We start from the raw sequence: 21,552 nt of genomic DNA, 5'->3' as shown, positions 1-21,552 counted from the left end.
AATAAGGAGATTTAAATTAAATTTAATTGAATGATCTTTCATTACAATACAATGAGATAAATATATATATTAAAATTACCTTAAAGGGTTAAAATGAAATATATCTAAGAATAATTTTGTCTATAAAAAATAAATTAAAAAAAAAGAAAGAATGCAGAATAAAAAAAATATCAAATAATTTTCAAAATATATGCAGATTGTAAATGAACTTACAACAGGCCCAGGTGGCCCAGAAGAACCAAGTTCCCCAGGGGGACCCTAAAATAATAATTTACATTTCAATAACTTTTTTAAATACTAAAAACTTTTAAAAACTTCAATCTAAAAATATTTCAATCAATTTAAAGTGAGGAATATTATAATATACTTACGGGTTCTCCAGGTAAACCAACTCTACCATCAAAACCTGGTAATCCTGTGGGGCCTGGTGGTCCAGGTGGACCTGGTGGCCCAGGAACTCCAGGTTCACCCTGTAAATATTTCATACACATTGATTAAAAATAAGTCCGTTGATATATATTACAGAAAAAACTATATTACAATAGCATTTAATTAATTATATAGTTAGGTAATGGTGTCTTTTCATTTACCATTTCCATCATCCATTTAACGTATTAAAAATAGTTTCAGTTCATAGGAATCACTATGAAGCACAATGTTTTTTTAAAAAATAATATCCAAACTTTAAAAATTATAACCCTAAAAGAGAAATTTTCTATATAGTATTATTATAATGTTGACTGTGCATTATTGAAAATACTGAACAACATCATAAAAAAATTTATAATATGATTATGAAAATAAAGTAAATAATTTTCAGTAAGGCATAAAAATTCAAGAAGATATTTCAAGCTTACACTATTTAAGAAATTAGTATTTGCAGTTACTCTAAGTTATTAAAAACCTGTAAGGAAATATTTTGAAATTTTTTTATACTTATAAATTTTTAATTAACAAATCTTATAAAATATTTTCTAACTTTTAAAGTTAGATATATGCCATGCATATGAATATATACTGACAGCTGATGGCAATTTTATGAATATACAATAAATACTTTTTTTAATAGTTGCAGACACTATGTAAATCAAAAATAAAAATATAAGATGAAAGAGGGCTTCTTACACAGTGAGCAAAAAATACACTTGAAATTATACTAAATCTTCATACATTATAATATAACATCCATATTTTGTTAGAGATAGGATAAATTTGAAACAATAGAAGAATTTTATAATTAAAATCATTTTATCATTCTGCTGACCAAAAATTTGAAAAAAGAAATATATATTAGGAGAGTTTCAAAATATAAAACATTATATTCTTTTTGAATGATGATTTTTCTTTTACAGTCAACAAAAGATTAAAATTATTATTATTATTTGGAAATTTATAATAAGTGACAATATTTCTTTTAGAACATGACATTTTAAATACGATATAACCTATAAAAATAATAATAGCATTAAAATTTTTATTATAAAATATTGCAAAAGGCCTAATATATTATCTGTATAATGTGATTATACAATATTTCTAATATCATATAATCTCAGTACTGCCTGTCTACCTGACTGATGCTAAATAATATTGTCATTTGGAAATAACTGAATTCTTAAAGAATTATGGTTAATTTCTAAATACTAATTACACTTTCCCATAGAATTTCAAAAAGGGAAGCCCTAAACGTTTGAACATATTATAAAAATTTAAGTTCTCAGCCCATAAGATTTTTTCAAAGATGAAATATAATTAATACTTGCTTTATTTTAGTGATGATTCATCATATTGATAAATAGTTATACACACAAAAAAAGAATATACTGAAAAGACAAGTTACCATAGAGAAAATATAATTAGATTACCATAGAAAATTTTAAATTATCAATGATATTTAGTTAATATAATTGTTTTACAAGGTTATCAGCAAATGAAAAAAATTCAAAATGAAATATATAGCTAAAATTTAACTAGTTACTTTTATTAATTCAATACTTTATAAAAATAAGTTAGTAAATAGTTAAAAACATATTTATGGAAACAATATTAAAAATAGTTACTGATACAATACAATAGGAGTAGAATTTTATTAGTTAAAAAATTTTATTAATAGGAAGGGAACTTACTTTTAATAATAACAAATCACCAGGGGCAAGAGTCATACCAAGACTTGCAAGCCCCTAGGGAAGAAAATGCAAAAATCACACAAAACTTATAATATGAAATGGTAACATTCAAAATTAAAAGCAATCATTTTGTTTGATTAATAAATTGCCATTTCAGTAGGAAACACTAAAGAATAAAGCAATGTTAAGTTTATTTCTTAGTGAGATTAAAGAAAAGATTATTCTGAAGTATTATATTGACATGCAGTGTTATTCCCTATTTATTATCATTTTTTAACTGTTATATTATAATAAGTTTCTTGAAGTAAAAGGTTCCTTCAAAATCTGAATAGAAGATATTCTAAAATTTGATTTTTTGTTAAATAAAGCCAAGAAGTTCTTTAACACATTAAAATTATTTGAAATATTTGTTTTCCACTATTTGCATAAAGAATGGTTAAGTTTTTAGAATTTTCAAACTTTTATAAGCTTATTTTTCTCGATTCCTACATTTTATCAAAAAACAGAACAAATTAAAAATTATTAGAAATTAATACATTTGTCCAATACATAAAAATATTTTTACATCTCTCTATAAAATATCATAGTTTAGTTAGATTAATGTCTAGTTTGAAGACATGTGAGAGCTGTTTTTAGATAAATCTCTTAATTTTGAACTAAGATTAGAAGACCTAAAGACCCTCCTAAAAGACCCTTGATAGAACTGAGTCTTGAATCGAAAGCTCTCTGGTTCTTGTATGTAGGCATTAGCAATCATGCCACTATGAATCTTTTATATATAATTTATGAAAAAAACATGTTAAATTTTATTATTATTTTATATTTGTCTGCAACATTTTATTCAATTTTAAGAAATTTTTAACTGTTGCTAAAAGGTTAAGAAATTTTTATGATGAAGTTTAATTAAACCTCAATACAAGCCTTATAAAATTGAGAATTTAATCATCTTTAATTATACAATTTTTTCATTAAATAAGCATTTTAATAAATTTCATGATATTAGGAGAAATAATGAAGAAATAGATATCTACCCAAAATGATTTTAGATATAAAGATTTTATGATATATAAATGCAGTATTTTTTAAAGTTTAGGAAATTTCTACTTTCAAAATAATTCAATAAGCATATATTTAACATATGGTGTTTCAGTTTGAGATTTCCCAAATTTTTAGAAACACAGCATTTACGCACCATAAATTTCTATAGATTTTATTTTCTTTCAAAGAAATTTTAAAACAAAAGTAATGCATAACAATGAATTTAAGCCATCAAGTTGTAATGAGAAAAAACATGGCTGTAAAAATCAGTGCAATAAACTAAAATAGTAATAGCAGTAAACTAATCAAACATGTTAATATTAACAAAAATAGAACTTGATTGTTAAAAGCAATTTTATGCAATATTAGCATTTTATTAAATTCACATTTGTAGGTTTAACTGCAAAATATTAAAATCAATGATGTGAGGTTTTCAGTTATGTTGCAACTCATTAATAAATTACACTCTCACTACAAATATGCATACATCATTCATTCGAGTCCACAAATAATGTAACACTATTTTTTTATTGAAAGGTTAAAGTGTTTAAAAGGAATGAAGAGATTTCACATCATCAAGTGCATGTGCAGGAAGAATGTGCACATAACTTAGATAAGGAGAGGCATCAGCAAATGAGTAAGTTCTATGAGAAGGAAAATAACTTTCTTGAAAATAAAAATAATAAAAAAAAAGGCAAAAAGTAAAATAAATTGCAAGTTTTCAAAAATATTTTTAAAAATTGGAAACTGAAAATTAATTTTAAGGTATAATGCATGGTTCAGAGTTCCTATTTTTCATACTTCCAATAAATAAAGGACATTTCAATTTTAAGTTATACCAAGGAACCTCTCAGATATCCAGCTGAATTCAAAAGTTCTAAAATGGAAGCTATGAAAGATGAATGTTATATTTCAAATGTCTAGATAAAAAGGAAACCATGGGGAATGATGTTTAGTAAATGTTGAGGGAAATGCTTTCTCTTTGTTTTGACTATTTTTCCTTAAAAACAAGATTTAACTAAATTCATAACAAATTATTTTATTAATTCTGATAATGATGTAACAATCAATTTGAGTAAGGTAAACTGGTTATAATTTATCAATTTTTTTATGCAATATTATTCGAATTGTACTTATAATTATTTTGAATGCTTTATTTCATTTCAATACTAAACTGTAAGGATATAGATAAAAATATTTGATATAAACTAATAAAATTTAAGCTTTTAAGCAATGTTTCCTGATATATTATCATTAAACTTGGATAATCAAATAGGCAGTTTCTTGGTGGTGGTGGGGGAGAGTTTGAAAATTTGGGAGACTCTGGTTTCAAAATTTTATTTGAATGTAACAAATGTCATTTAAGTTTCAAGTAATTAGAATTTTTCTCTTAGTTTCAAATTCACTTGCAGATTAGCATGGTGTATTTTTCTTTCTTTTAATTTTTTGCAGTTGGCATAAAATAATTCATACATTGATAGCTTTGGAGAAATTTTTATTTGAGTAATTAGAGTGTATTACAAATTTGTTGTAATCAGATGTTTTATTGTTTCAGTTTGTTGTAAGAATAGTTACATAAAAATTGTTTATAGATATATTAATAAAATCAGTGAGTTTAAGAAGTGAAAGGAAGTTGCAGAAATATCTTGCTAGGGGTTTCTTCAGATCTTAATTTGCTGAGTATCATCATGTAAAAAAATTACCTGCTTCAAATAAATTGTGATAATGTACCCAATACTCATCTGCTGACCCACACCTTATATGCAGGGAAAGTAAAGATGGTGTGAATATGGACTAGTTAGTGCGTGCAAAAGGCATTCAGGTCTAACAAGAACTTCTGGACAAGATTGGAGTGCAGGTTTTAAAAGAATGTGGGGTGCATATTTTTTGGTGCGGAACTGACCTTCATTGAGACAGCTTCTGCAAAACCTACTGATCCACCCTGCAGGTTATTTACAGAGCGCTTTACACCCTAGAAAGGCGTTTGGGTTATTTAGTAGTAACAAAAGAGAAAATTAGGAGAAATCAGTAAAAAAGGTCACAATAAGCATTAGCCTTAAATCAAGAGGAAACTGCAAAGGAGCTTATCTTCATTGAAATAATTTTTAAAACAAAAAAAAAAGTTGATTCTAATTAGTTGATTTTATAATAACTCATTCCTTAAATAGATATTATAAAAATAATTGAATGGTAATAAAGATAGATATCAGATTCTAAGAAATTATTCAGCCTTTGCTGTTTTTAAAATACTGATTCTAAAGGTGTTCTATTACATTATATGATAACTTTTTTTATGAAACAGATCACTGCATTTAAAATTATAGCTACATTTTTACATATTGTATTATAAAGACATATTATATTAGATATTGTGTATTATTTTACATATTGTATTATTTGTTCACAATTATATATAAAATGTTGTTGCCACAATTCTTTTCCTCAGTATTTAAATTCTAAATGCTGCAAAAACACAAAAAACTATGCAGCTGCACTGAAAAATGTATGTTATTATCCAATTAATGTGTTAACTTAAAAATAATTCCATTACATAGTATTTTTAGAGTCCTACCATGTGGATTATATTTCTAATTATTCCATTGTACAATTATATTTATCTATTTATGTTAAATATTTCATCTTAAATAATTACTGTTTATAAAAAAAAATTATAATGAATCAATTCAAAAAATCTTAGTATTCTACATGTTTAAACATGTTATTCTACATGTTACAAATATAGAAAAAAAGAATCATTTAAAACTTTTTGAACTAACTCAAAACATTTTATAGGTTTTACATTCGATTAAAATATTATGCATGAAATAATAAATCATTTGTACAAAGACATCTGATGTAAATTATTAGTAAAAATTATGAAATCATTTGAAAAATATTAAAGAAATGTTCTGTTCATTCATTAAATATATATGTTGCGAAAAGAAAATAACAAAATTACAGTTGAAAATGTATATAAAAAATTAAAGTTACCAGAATGCAATTCATCAAAAAACTGGAAAATATTTTTTCACCTCAGAACCAAATGATAAAAATAATTACCTTAGTAGTTGTAAATAGATCTCCTCCACTTTCACCCTGTAAAATAAAGTTCAGAAATTAAGAGAATTCAATTTAATAGTATTTTAATGAAAAAAAGGATAGTAATTTTCAGATTCATTTTTGTGTTTAAAAGCATAATAAAATTTTTAAAAAATGCACAGAACAAAGATTTTTTTTTAAATTTAATTTTAACAAATAATAATAGTTTACACAATTTAAATTGCTTATAGATCAAACATAACGCAATAATAAGCAAACATGAAAATGTGCAAAAATACAAATATTTCATAAATGATAATTTAAGAATTATGAAATAAGCAGAATTTAATGAATTTGAATTATTAAAACTTCATTAAAAAATAAATTTTTAACTTACTTTATCACCTTTTTCTCCTTTCTCACCCTGAAATTAAAAAAAAAAATATTATTAGTTAATTATATTCATAGATAATTTATCAATGTATAAGAAATTAGCAAATATAATCTTAACTCAATTTAAAGAATAATAATTTATAACTAAATTTATTAGAATAATAGTTTATATTTTTTATTTTATACTGCTTATGAAAAGTTAAAAACAATTAAAAAAATATCACAAAGAAAGTATGAACAAACCTCAAAAGAAATATTGCAAATTCATACTTACAGGATCTCCTTTAGGGCCATCAATACCAATAGCACCCTAAAATTTTCAGAAAATTATAAGTAGAGGATAAATGATTTTGACCTTTTATTAAAAATTTGAATGGAAATGGACAAAAAGTATTTTTAAAAAAAACACATTTTTCATTCAGATTGATGGATACTTGACATTCACTAATTTTGTCTAAAATATACTCACAGGGAATCCTGGTTTTCCAGGTGGTCCAACAGGTCCCTGAAATTTTTTTAAATATACAGTAAAAATAATAGGAAATATAATATATACAATATTTTATAATCTTTAATAATTAAAATAAGAGATAAAAAGTATGGAATTTTTAAACCCAACATTGTCTTAAACGTAGAATTTTGAAAACTATTCCCAAGATAAATAAATTAAAGCTTTCAAAAGGTTTGTTTTAAGTTGACAATAGAAAATTAAAGCAAACAATGCAGGATAAAAAAATTCAAGGTAAAATAGTTTTAAAGAAAAGATTTGCTTAGTAAAAAATGAACAATTTAATAAGAACCACACAATTAGTGAGATTGTTTACTTATAAACAACTTTTGTTAACATTCACATTAAACAGTGATGAAATTAATGAATAATGAAATTAATGAATTAAAATGAAACTTCAATGAAATTAAAAATATCATTTTACTTTATCGTCCTTTAATAATGTAAAATATGATAATACCATACAAATAAATTAGTGATTCTTTATACTGCTAACTATATTTGCAAGATCATATTCACACCAAAGAATAATTAATTGTGAATATACATGTTTCTTAAAATTAAAAAAAGTGAAAATTTACGCTTTCATTTTGTTAAAATTAATTAATAAAGTAAGCTTGAAATTTTTGTTTTGAAAAAAAAAATGGAATTATCAGAAAGTGTGATATATAAAATAGGAGAGCACATAATGATTTATGCATCTCTATTTTAAAATGGTGAGTAATTATGAATCATTTGAAGAATAAATCTTTCCCATATTTCTTAATTTACTTTATATGATAAATAATAATCCATTTTTATTCAAATAAGCAAGGGATTAGAAAATGAATATATATTACAACAACAATATTCGTAATCTTAAATTCAAAATAAGCGCCGAAATAAAAAACATTAAAAACTCCATGGCGCCATCTGTTATTCATTTAAGGGTCAATAAAATAAAGAAAATGAATAGGTGCAAGCCGAATTTATTAACAAAATATGAAATTTAAAGATTGCTATTCTTTGCAAAAATTTCCATTTAGCGAATTCACTAAAATTTATTTATACTTTCAAAATAGAAACAATTATTTCAAATATATATATACCATTTTTAAATGTATGTAATTGATACAATTTTCAGTAGGTTGAGCAAATATCAGTCACATGCAACAAATAATACTTAAGGAACGTAGATAATGTTTAAAATTAAAAATTAGAGGGATATTTTTTTTTTCAAATTACATCTTTCAGTTCATGAAGAAGTAATCACTTTCGAACATTTTAGAACTTTTAAATTAGGCAAAGTAAAATTATCGTGCTGCCATCTGCAATTTAATATATAAATTGTTAGTGCAATGAAAATATAAAATTGTAACAATTATTCTTTAAAGAAGAATAAAGACAGAATTAAAAAAAAAAAAAAAAAATACAAACTTAAAGAATTTTTGTAAGTTTAGTATTATTTATTTATTTGTTATCCAATAATAGAATATTTTAATTCTACTAGCATTGTTTGCAACAAACTTTTTAGCTTCGTTCTCTCTCTCTCTTTTTTTTTTTAGAACTTATCAGTCATTTTCATCCCAAGTTTTATTGTCTAAATGTCTATGACTGTCTAATGCTATTGCCTGTGTTGTCATGGTCAGAAAAAAAATAAACAATTAAAATCATTTTTATTTTTTACTTCATTTTATATTAATGTAATTTTGATTTCGTTAATGTTAACTATGTCACTTAGCTTCTGCTAATATAATATATAAAAAAAAATATTTTTAAAACATATTTTTTACAGTGTACCAAAAAAGCAGAATTTTATTTATATTAAATACATCTAATATTTCAATTTTTAATTTATAATACATCGTAAAGAACATCATGAATTCTTGAAATTATTCTTTCTCTAATTCAATACTAATAATTTCACAGGTAAGGTATGAAGTAGATACCTAAACATAATAAAGAAATTGATAATTAAGTTCTGAAAATAAGAAAAATCTTTTCATCAAGAATATACAAAATTATAATATTTTATTAATTCTAACAAATTAACAAGTGCCGGGAAAAAAATCCTTTTGAAAATTCCATCGTTCAAACATAAATCCAGTTTAGTCAAATAAAAACATTTAAAAATGAAATCAAAAATCGAAATCTGGTTAGTTTTTAACATTTAATTAGAATGTTATTTTAATGGAGTTTTGGAGGAAATAAAAAAAGCAATAATTCCTAACGTTACATTAGAGCATTTATTCAAATTAATTAGGTCACGATGGGAAAATGTTATGTATTAAATAAGTAATTAAACGCCTTCTTCAGCAAGCTTCTCTACGTTTGTGTGGGGAAGTGGAGTGGGGTTTTTGCTCAGCTTTCATATCTTTTTTTTTTAAAATTATTTTGTGCTTTTCTTCTAAGAAATTTTATATATATATATATATATATATATATATATATATATATATATATATATATATATATATATATATATATATATATATATATATATATATACAAAGTAACCATCTGAATTTCTACTTTTGCCGATTATTTTCTAAAATGTAAACATTTAGAACAAAAAAGATTTTAATAAATAATATAAAGATACAAATTTAAACCGATTTTGAGTATCATTTTTGAAATTTTGTGCAATGCTTATTTTTTACAATGATTTATCATTGAGCTTATGAGTAATTATACATTTTTTTTTTTTTTCCTTCACATCACATGGTTTGAAAGTCTCACAACAAATTTACCTATACCAATACAGAGCAACATTTGAATACAGAGTACCACAGCTTTCTAAAATCAATCTAGCATCATCACATCAGAATTTGGAATATTCAAAATTTCATTTAAAGTTTGCCGAACACTTTTGTCAATTTAAGATAAATATATTTTTTATCTATAGTTAAAATAATATTCAATCTATTACTCCAGCTAGAAAAAACTTTGAAATTTTCAAATTTCATTAAAGGAAAGTATTTATTTATTGGGAAGCATTGGTTTTTTATTTTGAGTACTCAACTTAGTTTAAATTTTGGTTGAATTCTAGGATAAAAAAACAGTTTTTTCTAAGCAAGAATTATCTTATATGCAGTGAAGGACACATGTTAAAGGCGCTCGCCTCGTATATCGAGGCCTTGGGAGAAAGCACTCAGAATCTATTTCAATGTATATCGCAGTGTTAAACAAAGGACTATTTTATTGCATGCTCCTAAAGCAATGTTGCATTTGTGGTTTTATATTATTAAAATGCGTCAATTCTCATATGCTGTGGGTTTATGTTACACCAACTCCCAGGGAATAATTTCTTGTTCCAGAAAAATCTTTCCTTAAAAGAGTATACAAGATGCAAATTCTAACTAAGGCCCAATAGAGATAGGCATAACTTTCAGTTTGGAAAGACCTTTAAGAGATGTAAAGATTTATGACCTAAATGATGTAGAAATTTTAAGTTGTTTGTGTCAATGAATTTACTGATGCAAAAATTATAAAGACTAAATTATAATATATTTTTCTGATTCTTTTAGTCTTATTTAGTAAACTATTCTTGATACTCAAACATTTGACAGAAAAGAAGCTCCACAATTAATTCAACAATTTACTACATACATTGGCCAAGTTTAGAAACCTTGTCAAAATACTTTTATTATTTTCCTGCTTTCATCAATAATGCTATAAAAATATACTTACTGGCGGTCCGACATCTCCAGCTTCACCTTTTCGACCTCTTTTACCTCTTTGTCCAGGTGGGCCTGTAAAAAATGTTCAAGATTCAAAATGTAATTCAAGATGTAAAAAATGAATTCAAGATGTAAAAAATGTTCAAACGCATTAAGAATTCACTCATAATGATCGTATAAGCAAGAATTAATAGCATAAAGAATGTTTAGGACCAAAGAACATAATAAGAATTCATTCACAATGACCGTATTAGAAAGCATTAATAACAAAATATAAACTCTATTTTCAGAGAAAGAGAATTACCCTCTAAATCTTGACTTTATTGACACAGAACTATAATTGTAATCACAAAATCCCATATCAAATTTGAAATATTTAAGTCACTGCGTTTTTGTGTAATCACGCTTACATATTCCCTCGTTGGATTTTTCACAAAATTTGAAAGGGGGAAAGAGTGTAGATGTTAATTCTTGTACATCGAATTTTATCTATCTAGCTGTTTTCGTTTTGTAATTATCGTATTAAATTATATTCGAACAGCCGGACAGACAGACTTCCTCTGGACAGATTTTACTCAAATTTTGATAGAAATCTACAAGTTTGGTTTTCATGCAGATAAAAGTAGAAGGAATTCTGGGTAGAAATTGACAACATGAAAATGGCGAACTGCTGTATGCCTTTCCCCGACAACAGATCATATAAAAGATTTTTTTTTTTTTTCCATTTCCAGTGTAAGCTTTTGAAGGAATGTAAGAGAATGGCTAGTTAACATAAAGAGCCATAAAGAATGACCAAGACGAGAGAGATCGATAAGTTGAGTGGGAAAATATTTTAAGAACTTCTTTATAGCAAATAATTAAAATCCTCATATAAAATATAGTTTAATTAAAGAAAAAAGCATTTAAAAGGAACATTTCTTTAGTCACTTACATTTCTGTACTAAATTAAGTATCAATATCACCAAGATATTACAATGAGCAGCAATATAATTGAGTACTGATTTTTTCCCAATCTCACAAGAGAAGCGTGGCAGTAGTTGATAGACAAAGCATTATTTAGTGTAGGAAAGAGTGACAATGGATTTTGCTTTTAGCATCAAAGATTCTACATTATTATCAAGTTGTAGTAAATAATATTAAGGAAAATAAGACTTCTTTATGCACCTCAGCTATATTGAAGAATATTAAAGACAAGATTAGTATTTTAGTCAAATTAATGAATAATTATGACTATGGATTTTGAGAAACTGCAATAGTTCAAGAAAAATTATCGGTATTAGCAGCATTTGGCGACTAATTCGTTCGCCCAGTTTATCGTATTTTTATGTTATTAAATGATTAATTTGTTATTTGATGCGACTAAGAAATGAATTCAATCAGTATACTTCAGATTAAAAAGTATATATATTTGGAAATAAAAGTGGAAGTGAAAGTTCTACTGTTGAGTTAATGACTGGTAAACACGCGACTGAATGTTTTGATGTACAATTCCTTTATAGCATTTGTGCGGGTTGAGGTTCGAACTCCCAACGTTTGGGTTCGTAGCCGAGTAACAAAGCCACTAGACAAAAGTGTACACTCTTCTCCGGAAGTTGTTAACTGGTTTATAATGTTACCACCACAACAGTCCCCCACCAGTGAGTCGGTAGAGTTTATCGCGCCGTTATGGCGAGCGACGAACGTTGCGAATTCGATCCTCAACCCGCACATTGGTTACCCGGACGTGATTTGAACACGCAACCTTCATCATTACATAATTTATCTCATCCTAGCATTCGCAACGTTTGGGTTCGTAGCCGAGTAACAAAGCCACTAGACAAAAGTGTACGCTCTTCTCCGGAAGTTGTTAACTGGCTTATAATGTTACCACCACACATTTATAAACATTTTTTTCAGATAATGTATCAACTTGAATTAAAAATATTATTTCTTTTAAAGAATAAATTGTGCAGAAATAAAATTGATACCATTAAAAAGATAATTGTTTTTAAATCTTAAAATAATACAAAGATAATTTTTTGTAAGATAACTGTTTTAGAAAATATGAATATCAATTTCCATGTGAAAGTTATAACGACACGGTAAGACTTAAAAATTAATGTACTGTTGCCAAAACTGAAATATTTTGAGAACGATTTGTCGCCAAATTCTTTTAAAATCTCTAAAAGCCATTTGTTACCATTTCTGGTATCCATCCAGAAAATAGCAATTTTAAGGCGAGTTTTTGGCCAATTGGCACGATTTTGATGTACTTGTCAAGAAACCGTTAATTAATTTGAAACCTCGCCACAATTCGAGAACCTCACCACAATCTCGAGATGGATAAGCCTATTTTTTTACTGGATTAAACTTTTAGTTTGAAGTCTATTTCTTCATTTCATTTATATCTTCTTTCCTCTGACTTAATTTCACTTTTGGGTGCGATGGCGAAACATCTCCAGAATATTTCTAATAATATTTTGCAGCTTCTTTAATTAGCTGAACGAAGCGTTAGATTTAATGGTCCTGTAAAAATATCCAATGAACGAAGCAGTCTGAAATTCGTATGATGGTTTGATGATAATTGAATGTTGCCATTCTATAGTAAGTAATAAGTGCGATTTCTGTGCCACGTACGTTAGCATTTTATATATACAGATTTTCCATAAATTATCGAAGTACTATTACAAGCATAATAAACCGTCATCATAAGAGGTCTGAACCACTGCATTAAACTTAGAAATAATTACTGCATATCTATAGTATTTGAGAACCATTAACACATATCTCGACTTGCAACAAGCGAGGTATATCTTATTCAAGACGAAACATCATTAAATCTGCGTCCCTCAATATAGTCTTAACCCTTTCGCTTTTAACATGCCCTCATTAAAATAATTCTCCTTATGGAACCCTCTAAGCATTGCTAATTAGAAGTGTTAGAAGTTGGGTATTATAAAAGGGTGCTTTAAAGATTTACAAAGATTTCGAAAGGTCTTGTTTGGGGTGAAATTTCATACCTAATACAAAGCTAATGGCAGAGATTTTTTTTTTTTTTTGAGGCTTTAAAGATTCTTTAATATTTTCACGTTTTCATCTAAATATGCGTCAGAGGGCCCTATTCAAAACGGGGCCCATTAGAGGTAAAAGCCTTATTCTTTCAGGATCAACGCAAAGCTGCAATTACTAGGAATGTTTTGAGGCAAATTCGTCAGGTACTATAATTATCGGGTTCCAAGTTGCCATGGCAACTCTGAGGCAAAGGCTTAGTAATTTTCCGTCTTTGCTTTTAAAGGAAAATGTCGAGTGGTATATTTGAAATCCGACTAGACAGTTATATAAATAGAAATTCTTTGAGCGAAACACTTCGAAGTTTGAATTCGTGCTTATGTTTCAAAACTGCAGCCATCAGAAGTCTTAGAAACAGAATAGTTTTGAATGGAATTGAAAACTATTCGTTCGTGTTATGTAATGTTAAAATTTAGTTCAGAATTTAAATTTAGTAGTAATAATAATAATTTCAGTTAAATATTTCTAATAATTTACGTTATAATTAATATAAATATTAGCTGATATGCATAGTGTTGTTCGCGAATAGATTTTAACCTTTATAATAATAAAAAATTAACTGTTTAATTAGATGCACAAAACTTCATTATAAGCTTCTTATTCTGTTACAAAATGACCAACAATGGCGTACAATGTTCACGATGCCGTATGGATTCAGGATATCGAATAGCATCGTAAAACATCTACAAAATCTTGTGCTAATACGCTATGTTTTATTTCTTTTGATAATAGGAAAGTTTTGTATGGTAAGGTTTAGTATTTTTGAGAAAAATTTTAAAATTGAGCAATGAAAAAAAAAAGTATTAATACCAGCCACCTTTGGCGACCAACTGGTTTGTTAGAATTAATGGGTGCTAAAAATTAAATATTTTGTGAAACTATGTTCTAATGATTTCCTCAACAAGGTACCTATACATTACTAAACATTTTGAAATGAACATTAAACATGAAATTTGCATATGACATACTGGGGATCCATTTCTATACAACTGTGATTTTTTTTGCAGTTTATTATTTTTAATTAATTATTTCTTAAAAATAATTAATTAAATAATAAAAATATATATGTCAAACGTTAGTTATTTTGCTGGATTTTAATTTTAATCCATCTTGCAACTTCATAAATAATTATTGCAAAAAGTGTTTTATATGCCTGCTTAAAATGTAAATACTTGTCTTTTCAAAGACTTGGTGTAAAGGTATAATTATCAAGGTATAAATATTATAGAACGCATCGTTTATTTCTTATTGATTTTTAAATCGTCCTTATTAGGAAAGGTCATGTAAAATTACTAAGTCCTTTCCTTACCGAAGAGAGTATATAATCGGTTATAGCGACCAAATGGTTCTCGTAGGGATATCTATTATATTTAATTACAGTCAAATCATTGCATATAACTTCATGTTTATGATTTTCTCAAATTATCAGATATTTTAAAAAAGGTTTCTTTAATTCCTTCCATATACTCTGTTCATTGAGTACATGAACGTTTCCAAAGGGTACCAATCAGCTTCTGAAATAATTATTGCACAAAAATGTTGTATGAGCCAGTTTAAAGTGAAAATACTTATTTTTTTTTTTAAAGAAGCTGGTTCACATATTGTAGGATGTATCGCTTAATTTTCCAATATTTTAAAATGCCCTTGTTAGTGTAAGGTCACTTGAGTTACTGGGTCCTTTTTTACTAATGAGGGAGATCTGGTCGCCTTTAGCGGCCAGCTGGTACACCAGGAATATTAGTTAAATTTAATTTTATTTAAATTGCATAACAACTTCATGATCGTAATTCCGGAAAATTATCCTACATAAAATCCGTGTTATTTTAATTGTCTTACATATGCTGCTTCGCTTACTGTGAATATGAAATTTTCTAATCCCATGGCATAATATCACTACTGAATATATAAATGTCCGGGTCATTTGTCTTCTAAATTTCACGGTACTGTAATCCATTTTTTTTTATTTTATTCGGATAGTAAGCTACAGAGACATTAAACAAAAATCCTTCTTTAGCATTCAACAATGGGAGAAAATCACGCAGTCAAATAATTGATGAAAACAATGAAAACGACTTGTACATTAGGTCAACTATATAATATATTGTTAGAAATTAGACAAGAAAGAATTTTAAAAATTGCTAAAATTCAGAAAAAATCCGTGTTATTTTTAAATAGGTATTTTTAGAAATATAATTTTCTAAATTTTGAAACGGTGCAAAATTTATTTTCATGCGATAATCTTTGCGAACGTTATAGCGAAAAACATAAAAATTCAGCTGCTTAAGTTTTAATTAAAAATTTAAAAACTCGCTTGAAGTGCCCATTTCCCCCCTCCAAAATGTATATAAATCAAATTTAGTAGTAATTAGACAAGTGGTATGCCCTGTAAAGCACGCTCTCTCTCTCTCTATCTCTCTCTCTCACACACACACACCTTTATTATTAGTAGAGATGACTAATGATTCTACGACATCCAAGATTGCACAGAACATCATTTAAAAAGTAGCTAGATGTTTTATAAATAAATACTCTAATAACCAAATGAACGTGGCAGAACAAATAGCCCAATTATGCGTACCCTTATTCCATATTTTATAAATGATAGAATTTGTATTTTTTACATATCTATTTATTTGACATTTTGACTAATAATCTATCTATTTTTGTGTCTAGGAATCCCACCACTGATTCTTATATGAACCAGAGATGACAGATTTTCTATTTAAAAAAAAATTACAAAAAGTACTGTCGCCCTCGCCAGATATCAATTTCAAAGCGACAGGGAGCGAACTCAAGAATAACAAATTCCACTCTTTATGTAACAGACATTCTATCCGCAATAATCTACTCTTTCCCACCAGCTACAAGGAATCCAAGCATTCAGAAAAGTGAAATATATTCTTTGTTATACCCCTTTCACCAGATTTAGAAAACGTTGTAATAACTTTCGGGCCTCATTTCCATTCTAAAACGCGCCGGTGAACCATTGAGTTACTCCAGCCTTCTTTTCAACCCTCTCGCCATTACTCACAATTACAACTCTTCTCTGGAAGGCAGGTGGTCGCCAAAGTAGAGGAGAGAAAAAAAAATAGATAAAAATGAAAGAATACAGCGTTATGTTTGCTCTTTCCTTCTAGAAGCATCACAAAGGGCTGCTGGCTTGTGCCTCAAATGATAAAAATCAAGTCATCAGCCATATAAAAAAACCTGCCATCGTGTATTACAAGCACGAACCTCCACGCGAGAAATTTATTTGTTGACAGTGACGTAAATAATACTGGTGTGGTCTTGAGAAGTGTTTTTCGTTATCATTTCTTGGCGTTTAAGTGTAATGGTTTTAAAACTTCTGGATTTAACAACTAAAGAAGTGTTTTTGGAAAGAATAAAATAAATAAATAAATAAAGCGGTTGATATAATCTAGAAATTTAAAGGACAAAAAGTAAAACAGAATAGAACTGTGTTGTTATTAATTGTTTTAACCTTACATGCTTTTTGTGGTAAGTTGTATACTATGAATTATTTCTTCGTCTTCTTTTTTTTTTATTCCAGAAATACTTTCGATGTAGCAATTGATAGACAAAGAATGGCTTGCTTCATATTCGTCATTTTTGTTGCTAGTGCCTTTTGGGTTGAATCCAAATCTCATCATTAGTTCATTCCTATTCTCGGAACTTATTCAGAATTATATTTTCATATCGTCAAATTACAGTTAAAAGCAATCGACTCGAAAGAAAAAGTTGTTTTAACATCCCATCGCCCCCTCTATGTCAATATGAAAGCCTATAAACGCTATTAAAAATATAAAATTTTAAGAGGATAATTATTAAAATCAATGTGTAACCGGGAAAACCCAATGGATTTCTTCATCCGTCGATACTTCGTTCACTTTTTGCAAACTAATGGAGTTGTCTTCTCAAAATTTTCTCGCATATTCTCTAATAAAGGTGCTTTACCAGAAAACAGCCTTCCATGGCATTGGGGTACAATAGTTACGAAATATTTACCTTTGGCGTGAATTTATCGTTGGCGAGTGTTTGGCGGATTTGTAGACACAAAATCCCATACGAAATTTAAAATAATTCACTCATTGCGTTTTTGAGTTATCGTGTTTATATGCTTCTGAAAATATAGACTGACAGACGGTCAACCTCTCATTGGATTTGGCCAAAAATTTGACAGGTGCCTACACTATAGATCTTAAATGTGATGTGACAAATGTTATCCATCTAGCTCTCTTCGTGTTGTAGTTCTAGAGTTAACTTATTTTCGAACAATCGGACAGACAGATTTTCTCTCAACGGATTTTGCTCAAAGTTTAATAAAAATCTACAATTATTTTGTTTTTTTTGTAAAGTCTATATACCAAATTTTATCTGACTAGCTGAAAGCTTTTTTGAGTTAACTTTGTCACAGACAGACAGACAGATGAACATTTTCTAAAAATGTGTTTTTCGAATTGAGGGAGGTCTAAAAAGCGGAGATTCGTATAAATCTCGTGTTCGAATTTTTTTAACGGTTACTATAATTTCTCTATACTACGTATACGAGAAAGAAAAAAGTAAGGAATTATTTGTTCAATATATTTTTTCATAAAAGCGTTTGCAAACTTTCATAGATATTTCTATCTAAGTAGTTTTTCTTTATTATACATCGAATGAATAAAGTAGCAGCTGACTGTAGCAGTGTTATTTTAAAAACAATTATTAAAACAGCAAACACTTACGTCATCGGTCGCGCGTATCGCTGAAATATAAATAGTAGTTCTATTAACGAATCGAATTTTAACAAGCAATCCGTCGAAAGGAGCTGAAAGAACAGCCGGAGTCATGCTTTTGTCGCTCGCTGTGGTAGAAAGACAAACAAACAAACAAAAAAACTGAAATTTTTTTAACGTATTGCTTAACACAACGTACATCCACTGGTAAATTAAAATGAAACAGGAAAATATTGTTACAGAATTTCGCAGGATTCGTCTGATAGTGGATGTATGACGTGAGAACACAATCAGCAGACCCCAGTAGAAAACAACGACGTTTATTTACACGAAGAACATGAGTACACAACGACAAATACTTACAGCCGAGACGAACACAGGACAGCACACTAAAACAGACAGTAGCTCACAAGTAGTAATCAACCGCAGCATATAAAGCGGCCAGACAGAATCCAGCACAGGAGAGGGGATACTCGGAGCTTTGCTCTAAGTCTCTCCAACGGCTGAACTTCCCGATGTCTCTTCTCGCTTTAGCTGCCGACTCGCTACTTTTCACAACTGGCTACTACACACAAGATAAGACGATGCTTCCACAGCAGACAATAGGACTCTGCACACAGCAGTTCAGCACCTGCTCCATACAACGCTGTTGCTTCGCTATCCTCTTGGAGACTCGTTACTTGTCGGCGACTCCGACTACAATTCAGGACGACGACCTGCAGCTTGAGAGTGCCGGCCTTTTATAGTTCCCGGGAGGCGGGCCGAGAACCTTCTGGGTCGATCAGAGCGTATCTGGGTTCCTATTGGATGGATCGTCAAGATTCTCGAAGTTTCCAGCATTATCCATTTTGTCGCCAAAGTCGCCAAGTTTGTCGCCAAGCTCTGAAGTCGCTGACGCGTCACCCGATCAGCTGCCATAGGGCTGACTGATTGTTAAAATGATCTTTCTTACGATGAACACTATTCGTATTGGGAGGCAAAATTACAGGTTTGTAACAATATGTGATTTTACTGTACATAGAAAAATCCTATTTGAACATATCACTAATATATAATATGTGTTACATATAAATTAATAATTTATCCAAATTTTTTTCTGCAGAAGAGATGACAATTTAAAATAACTCGATCATATCACCTCTTTTTTTATTTTGTAACTTTTTAGCTGCATACTATTCATATTTTATAAACATATATTTCTTTTCATAACAAATAGAGTATCAATTTTTGAAAGTATTTAAATTAGATTATAGTTTCAATTATGGTGACATAACTAGATGTCTCATATTAGGTAGATATGAGCCTATTTGTCACACTTTTTTTCCCATTGTTTTTTCGAACCTGGAAGCTCATATAAAAAGTATAACTGCATTTAGTTTTTAAAAATTATAATCTGAATATTTCTTCTAAATTTTATTCTATATATATATAGCTCATACTAATATAAACTATGTCAATGTAGATAGATACACATGAATTCAAAATAGTAATTTAAATAAATTATACAAGCTTATTTCACTTATTTTTGTTTCCTTTTCACTTTTTTTTTCCGTACACGAAATAGATAAAAAGAAAGTTTTGTAACCGTCAAAAAATTCGAACTCGGATTTTTACAAATCTGTACGTTTGAGATCTTTGTAATGAATGCCTTTCATATATCATATAAACCTATCTTAAATCATATATATCTATCATAAATCATATCAGTTATCTGTAAACTACAGGCTCCGTCGAGGCTGTGTGTGACGTCATTGCCGCACCGCTCATCATCCGGGCATGCTTCTAAAAAAAGCTATTCTCTCTCCTTCTCTTTTGAACGCTCTCGCGCACTGCCTCGGTGAAACTCGTAGTAAAAATCAAATGTTTAATTTCTTTAGTTAAAATGTAAATAAAATTATTTTTCTAAAACGCCTCAATAATTGGAGTTACAACAAAATACACGCAACCCTAATTACGTCTTCATTACGTGCAAATCTGCTTGCTGGCTGTCAGAGTAAAGGTGACTACTATAATTGAAAATATAATTATATATATAATACAATTATATATATACTATAAACGAAAATATAATATAATTACAGGCTTATACTATAATTATAAAATATAAAGAGCTTGATATACAAAATTCTGGTTCAAAGTTTAAGATCTAAAGTGTAGATCCTTATAAATATTCGAATCGAATCCATCAAATGATTGACCATCTGTCGGTCTGTATTTTTACATGGATGTAAATGTGATCACTCTGAAACATTATGACATAAATAAATGAATTTAGTATGTAATCTATTTATTAAAATTGTTTCTATGGTCCAACAGAAAGGCGTCTAAAATGCACACTTACTATATTACGAAGTGCAAAATGCTCATGTGAAGGATTCTGAAAATAAAAATATGAGCACTCGTAGTATTCTTGATCTTTATTTAAGGAGGGGGGGGGAGGGTTAACACTTTAATAGAGAGTTACGAGAAGGTTTCGATGAGGTCGTTTCAACTGGTTTGCAATTATTTTTCGAGTTTAATCTCCTTATTTATTTTAAAAATGAAGAGGAAAATACATTATTATTAATTAAAGTACTGTAATAGATAAATACATCAATTTCAGAAATTGTAGCAAATTAAATGATTTTGACTATGTTTTGATTGAATGAAAATGCATTCGTCCACTGATTTACAAATTTTTTAGTAATTTATTCTCTTTATTCATTTTAAAAATGAAAACGGTATAAGAGAATTATTAATTAAAATATTGTAAGAGATGACGTACAATAAAACAATATGTAGAAATTAAATGATTATCACTTCGCGTTATTTGAACGAAAATCCAAGCAGCTATGTAAAATTAATCATAATAATCTCATGGCTTAAAAACAATGAAATAATAGTTATTACTTTCAATTAAATAAATTTTCACCTTAAGATTTACGATAATTTAAGAAGCTTTTCATTTTGAGAAAATTTAATTCGAGGAGGTATCACATATAATCATTTATAATTAAACTAACATTTTTAGGTAATTCGGAGCTTTT

At 28.0% G+C, this 21,552-nt stretch overlaps 1 protein-coding gene across 7 annotated transcripts in view; it reads right to left on the bottom strand.

Annotated features, from left to right (window-relative positions):
- The window catches only part of LOC129988295 (collagen alpha chain CG42342-like), a 698,930-nt gene that overhangs the window by 29,714 nt on the left and 647,664 nt on the right, over positions 1-21,552 (bottom strand). For 6 of the 7 annotated variants that reach the window (XM_056096482.1, XM_056096484.1, XM_056096486.1 and 3 more), the window contains exons 3-11: positions 10,774-10,835; positions 7,066-7,101; positions 6,871-6,906; positions 6,601-6,627; positions 6,225-6,260; positions 5,068-5,136; positions 2,127-2,180; positions 372-470; positions 214-258 (exon numbers count right to left, since the gene is read on the bottom strand). In XM_056096482.1, coding sequence (XP_055952457.1) covers positions 214-258; positions 372-470; positions 2,127-2,180; positions 5,068-5,136; positions 6,225-6,260; positions 6,601-6,627; positions 6,871-6,906; positions 7,066-7,101; positions 10,774-10,835 — 464 coding nt within the window. The remainder of the gene's footprint in view (positions 1-213; positions 259-371; positions 471-2,126; positions 2,181-5,067; positions 5,137-6,224; positions 6,261-6,600; positions 6,628-6,870; positions 6,907-7,065; positions 7,102-10,773; positions 10,836-21,552) is intronic. The other variant, XM_056096485.1, reaches the window with a different exon arrangement.

The sequence above is a fragment of the Argiope bruennichi genome, chromosome 10 (genome assembly GCF_947563725.1).
Source record: "Argiope bruennichi chromosome 10, qqArgBrue1.1, whole genome shotgun sequence".
In the NCBI taxonomy this organism is placed as follows: domain Eukaryota; kingdom Metazoa; phylum Arthropoda; class Arachnida; order Araneae; family Araneidae; genus Argiope; species Argiope bruennichi.
Note: the sequence above shows the minus strand (reverse complement) of the source record. Positions and strands in the feature narration are given on the sequence as shown.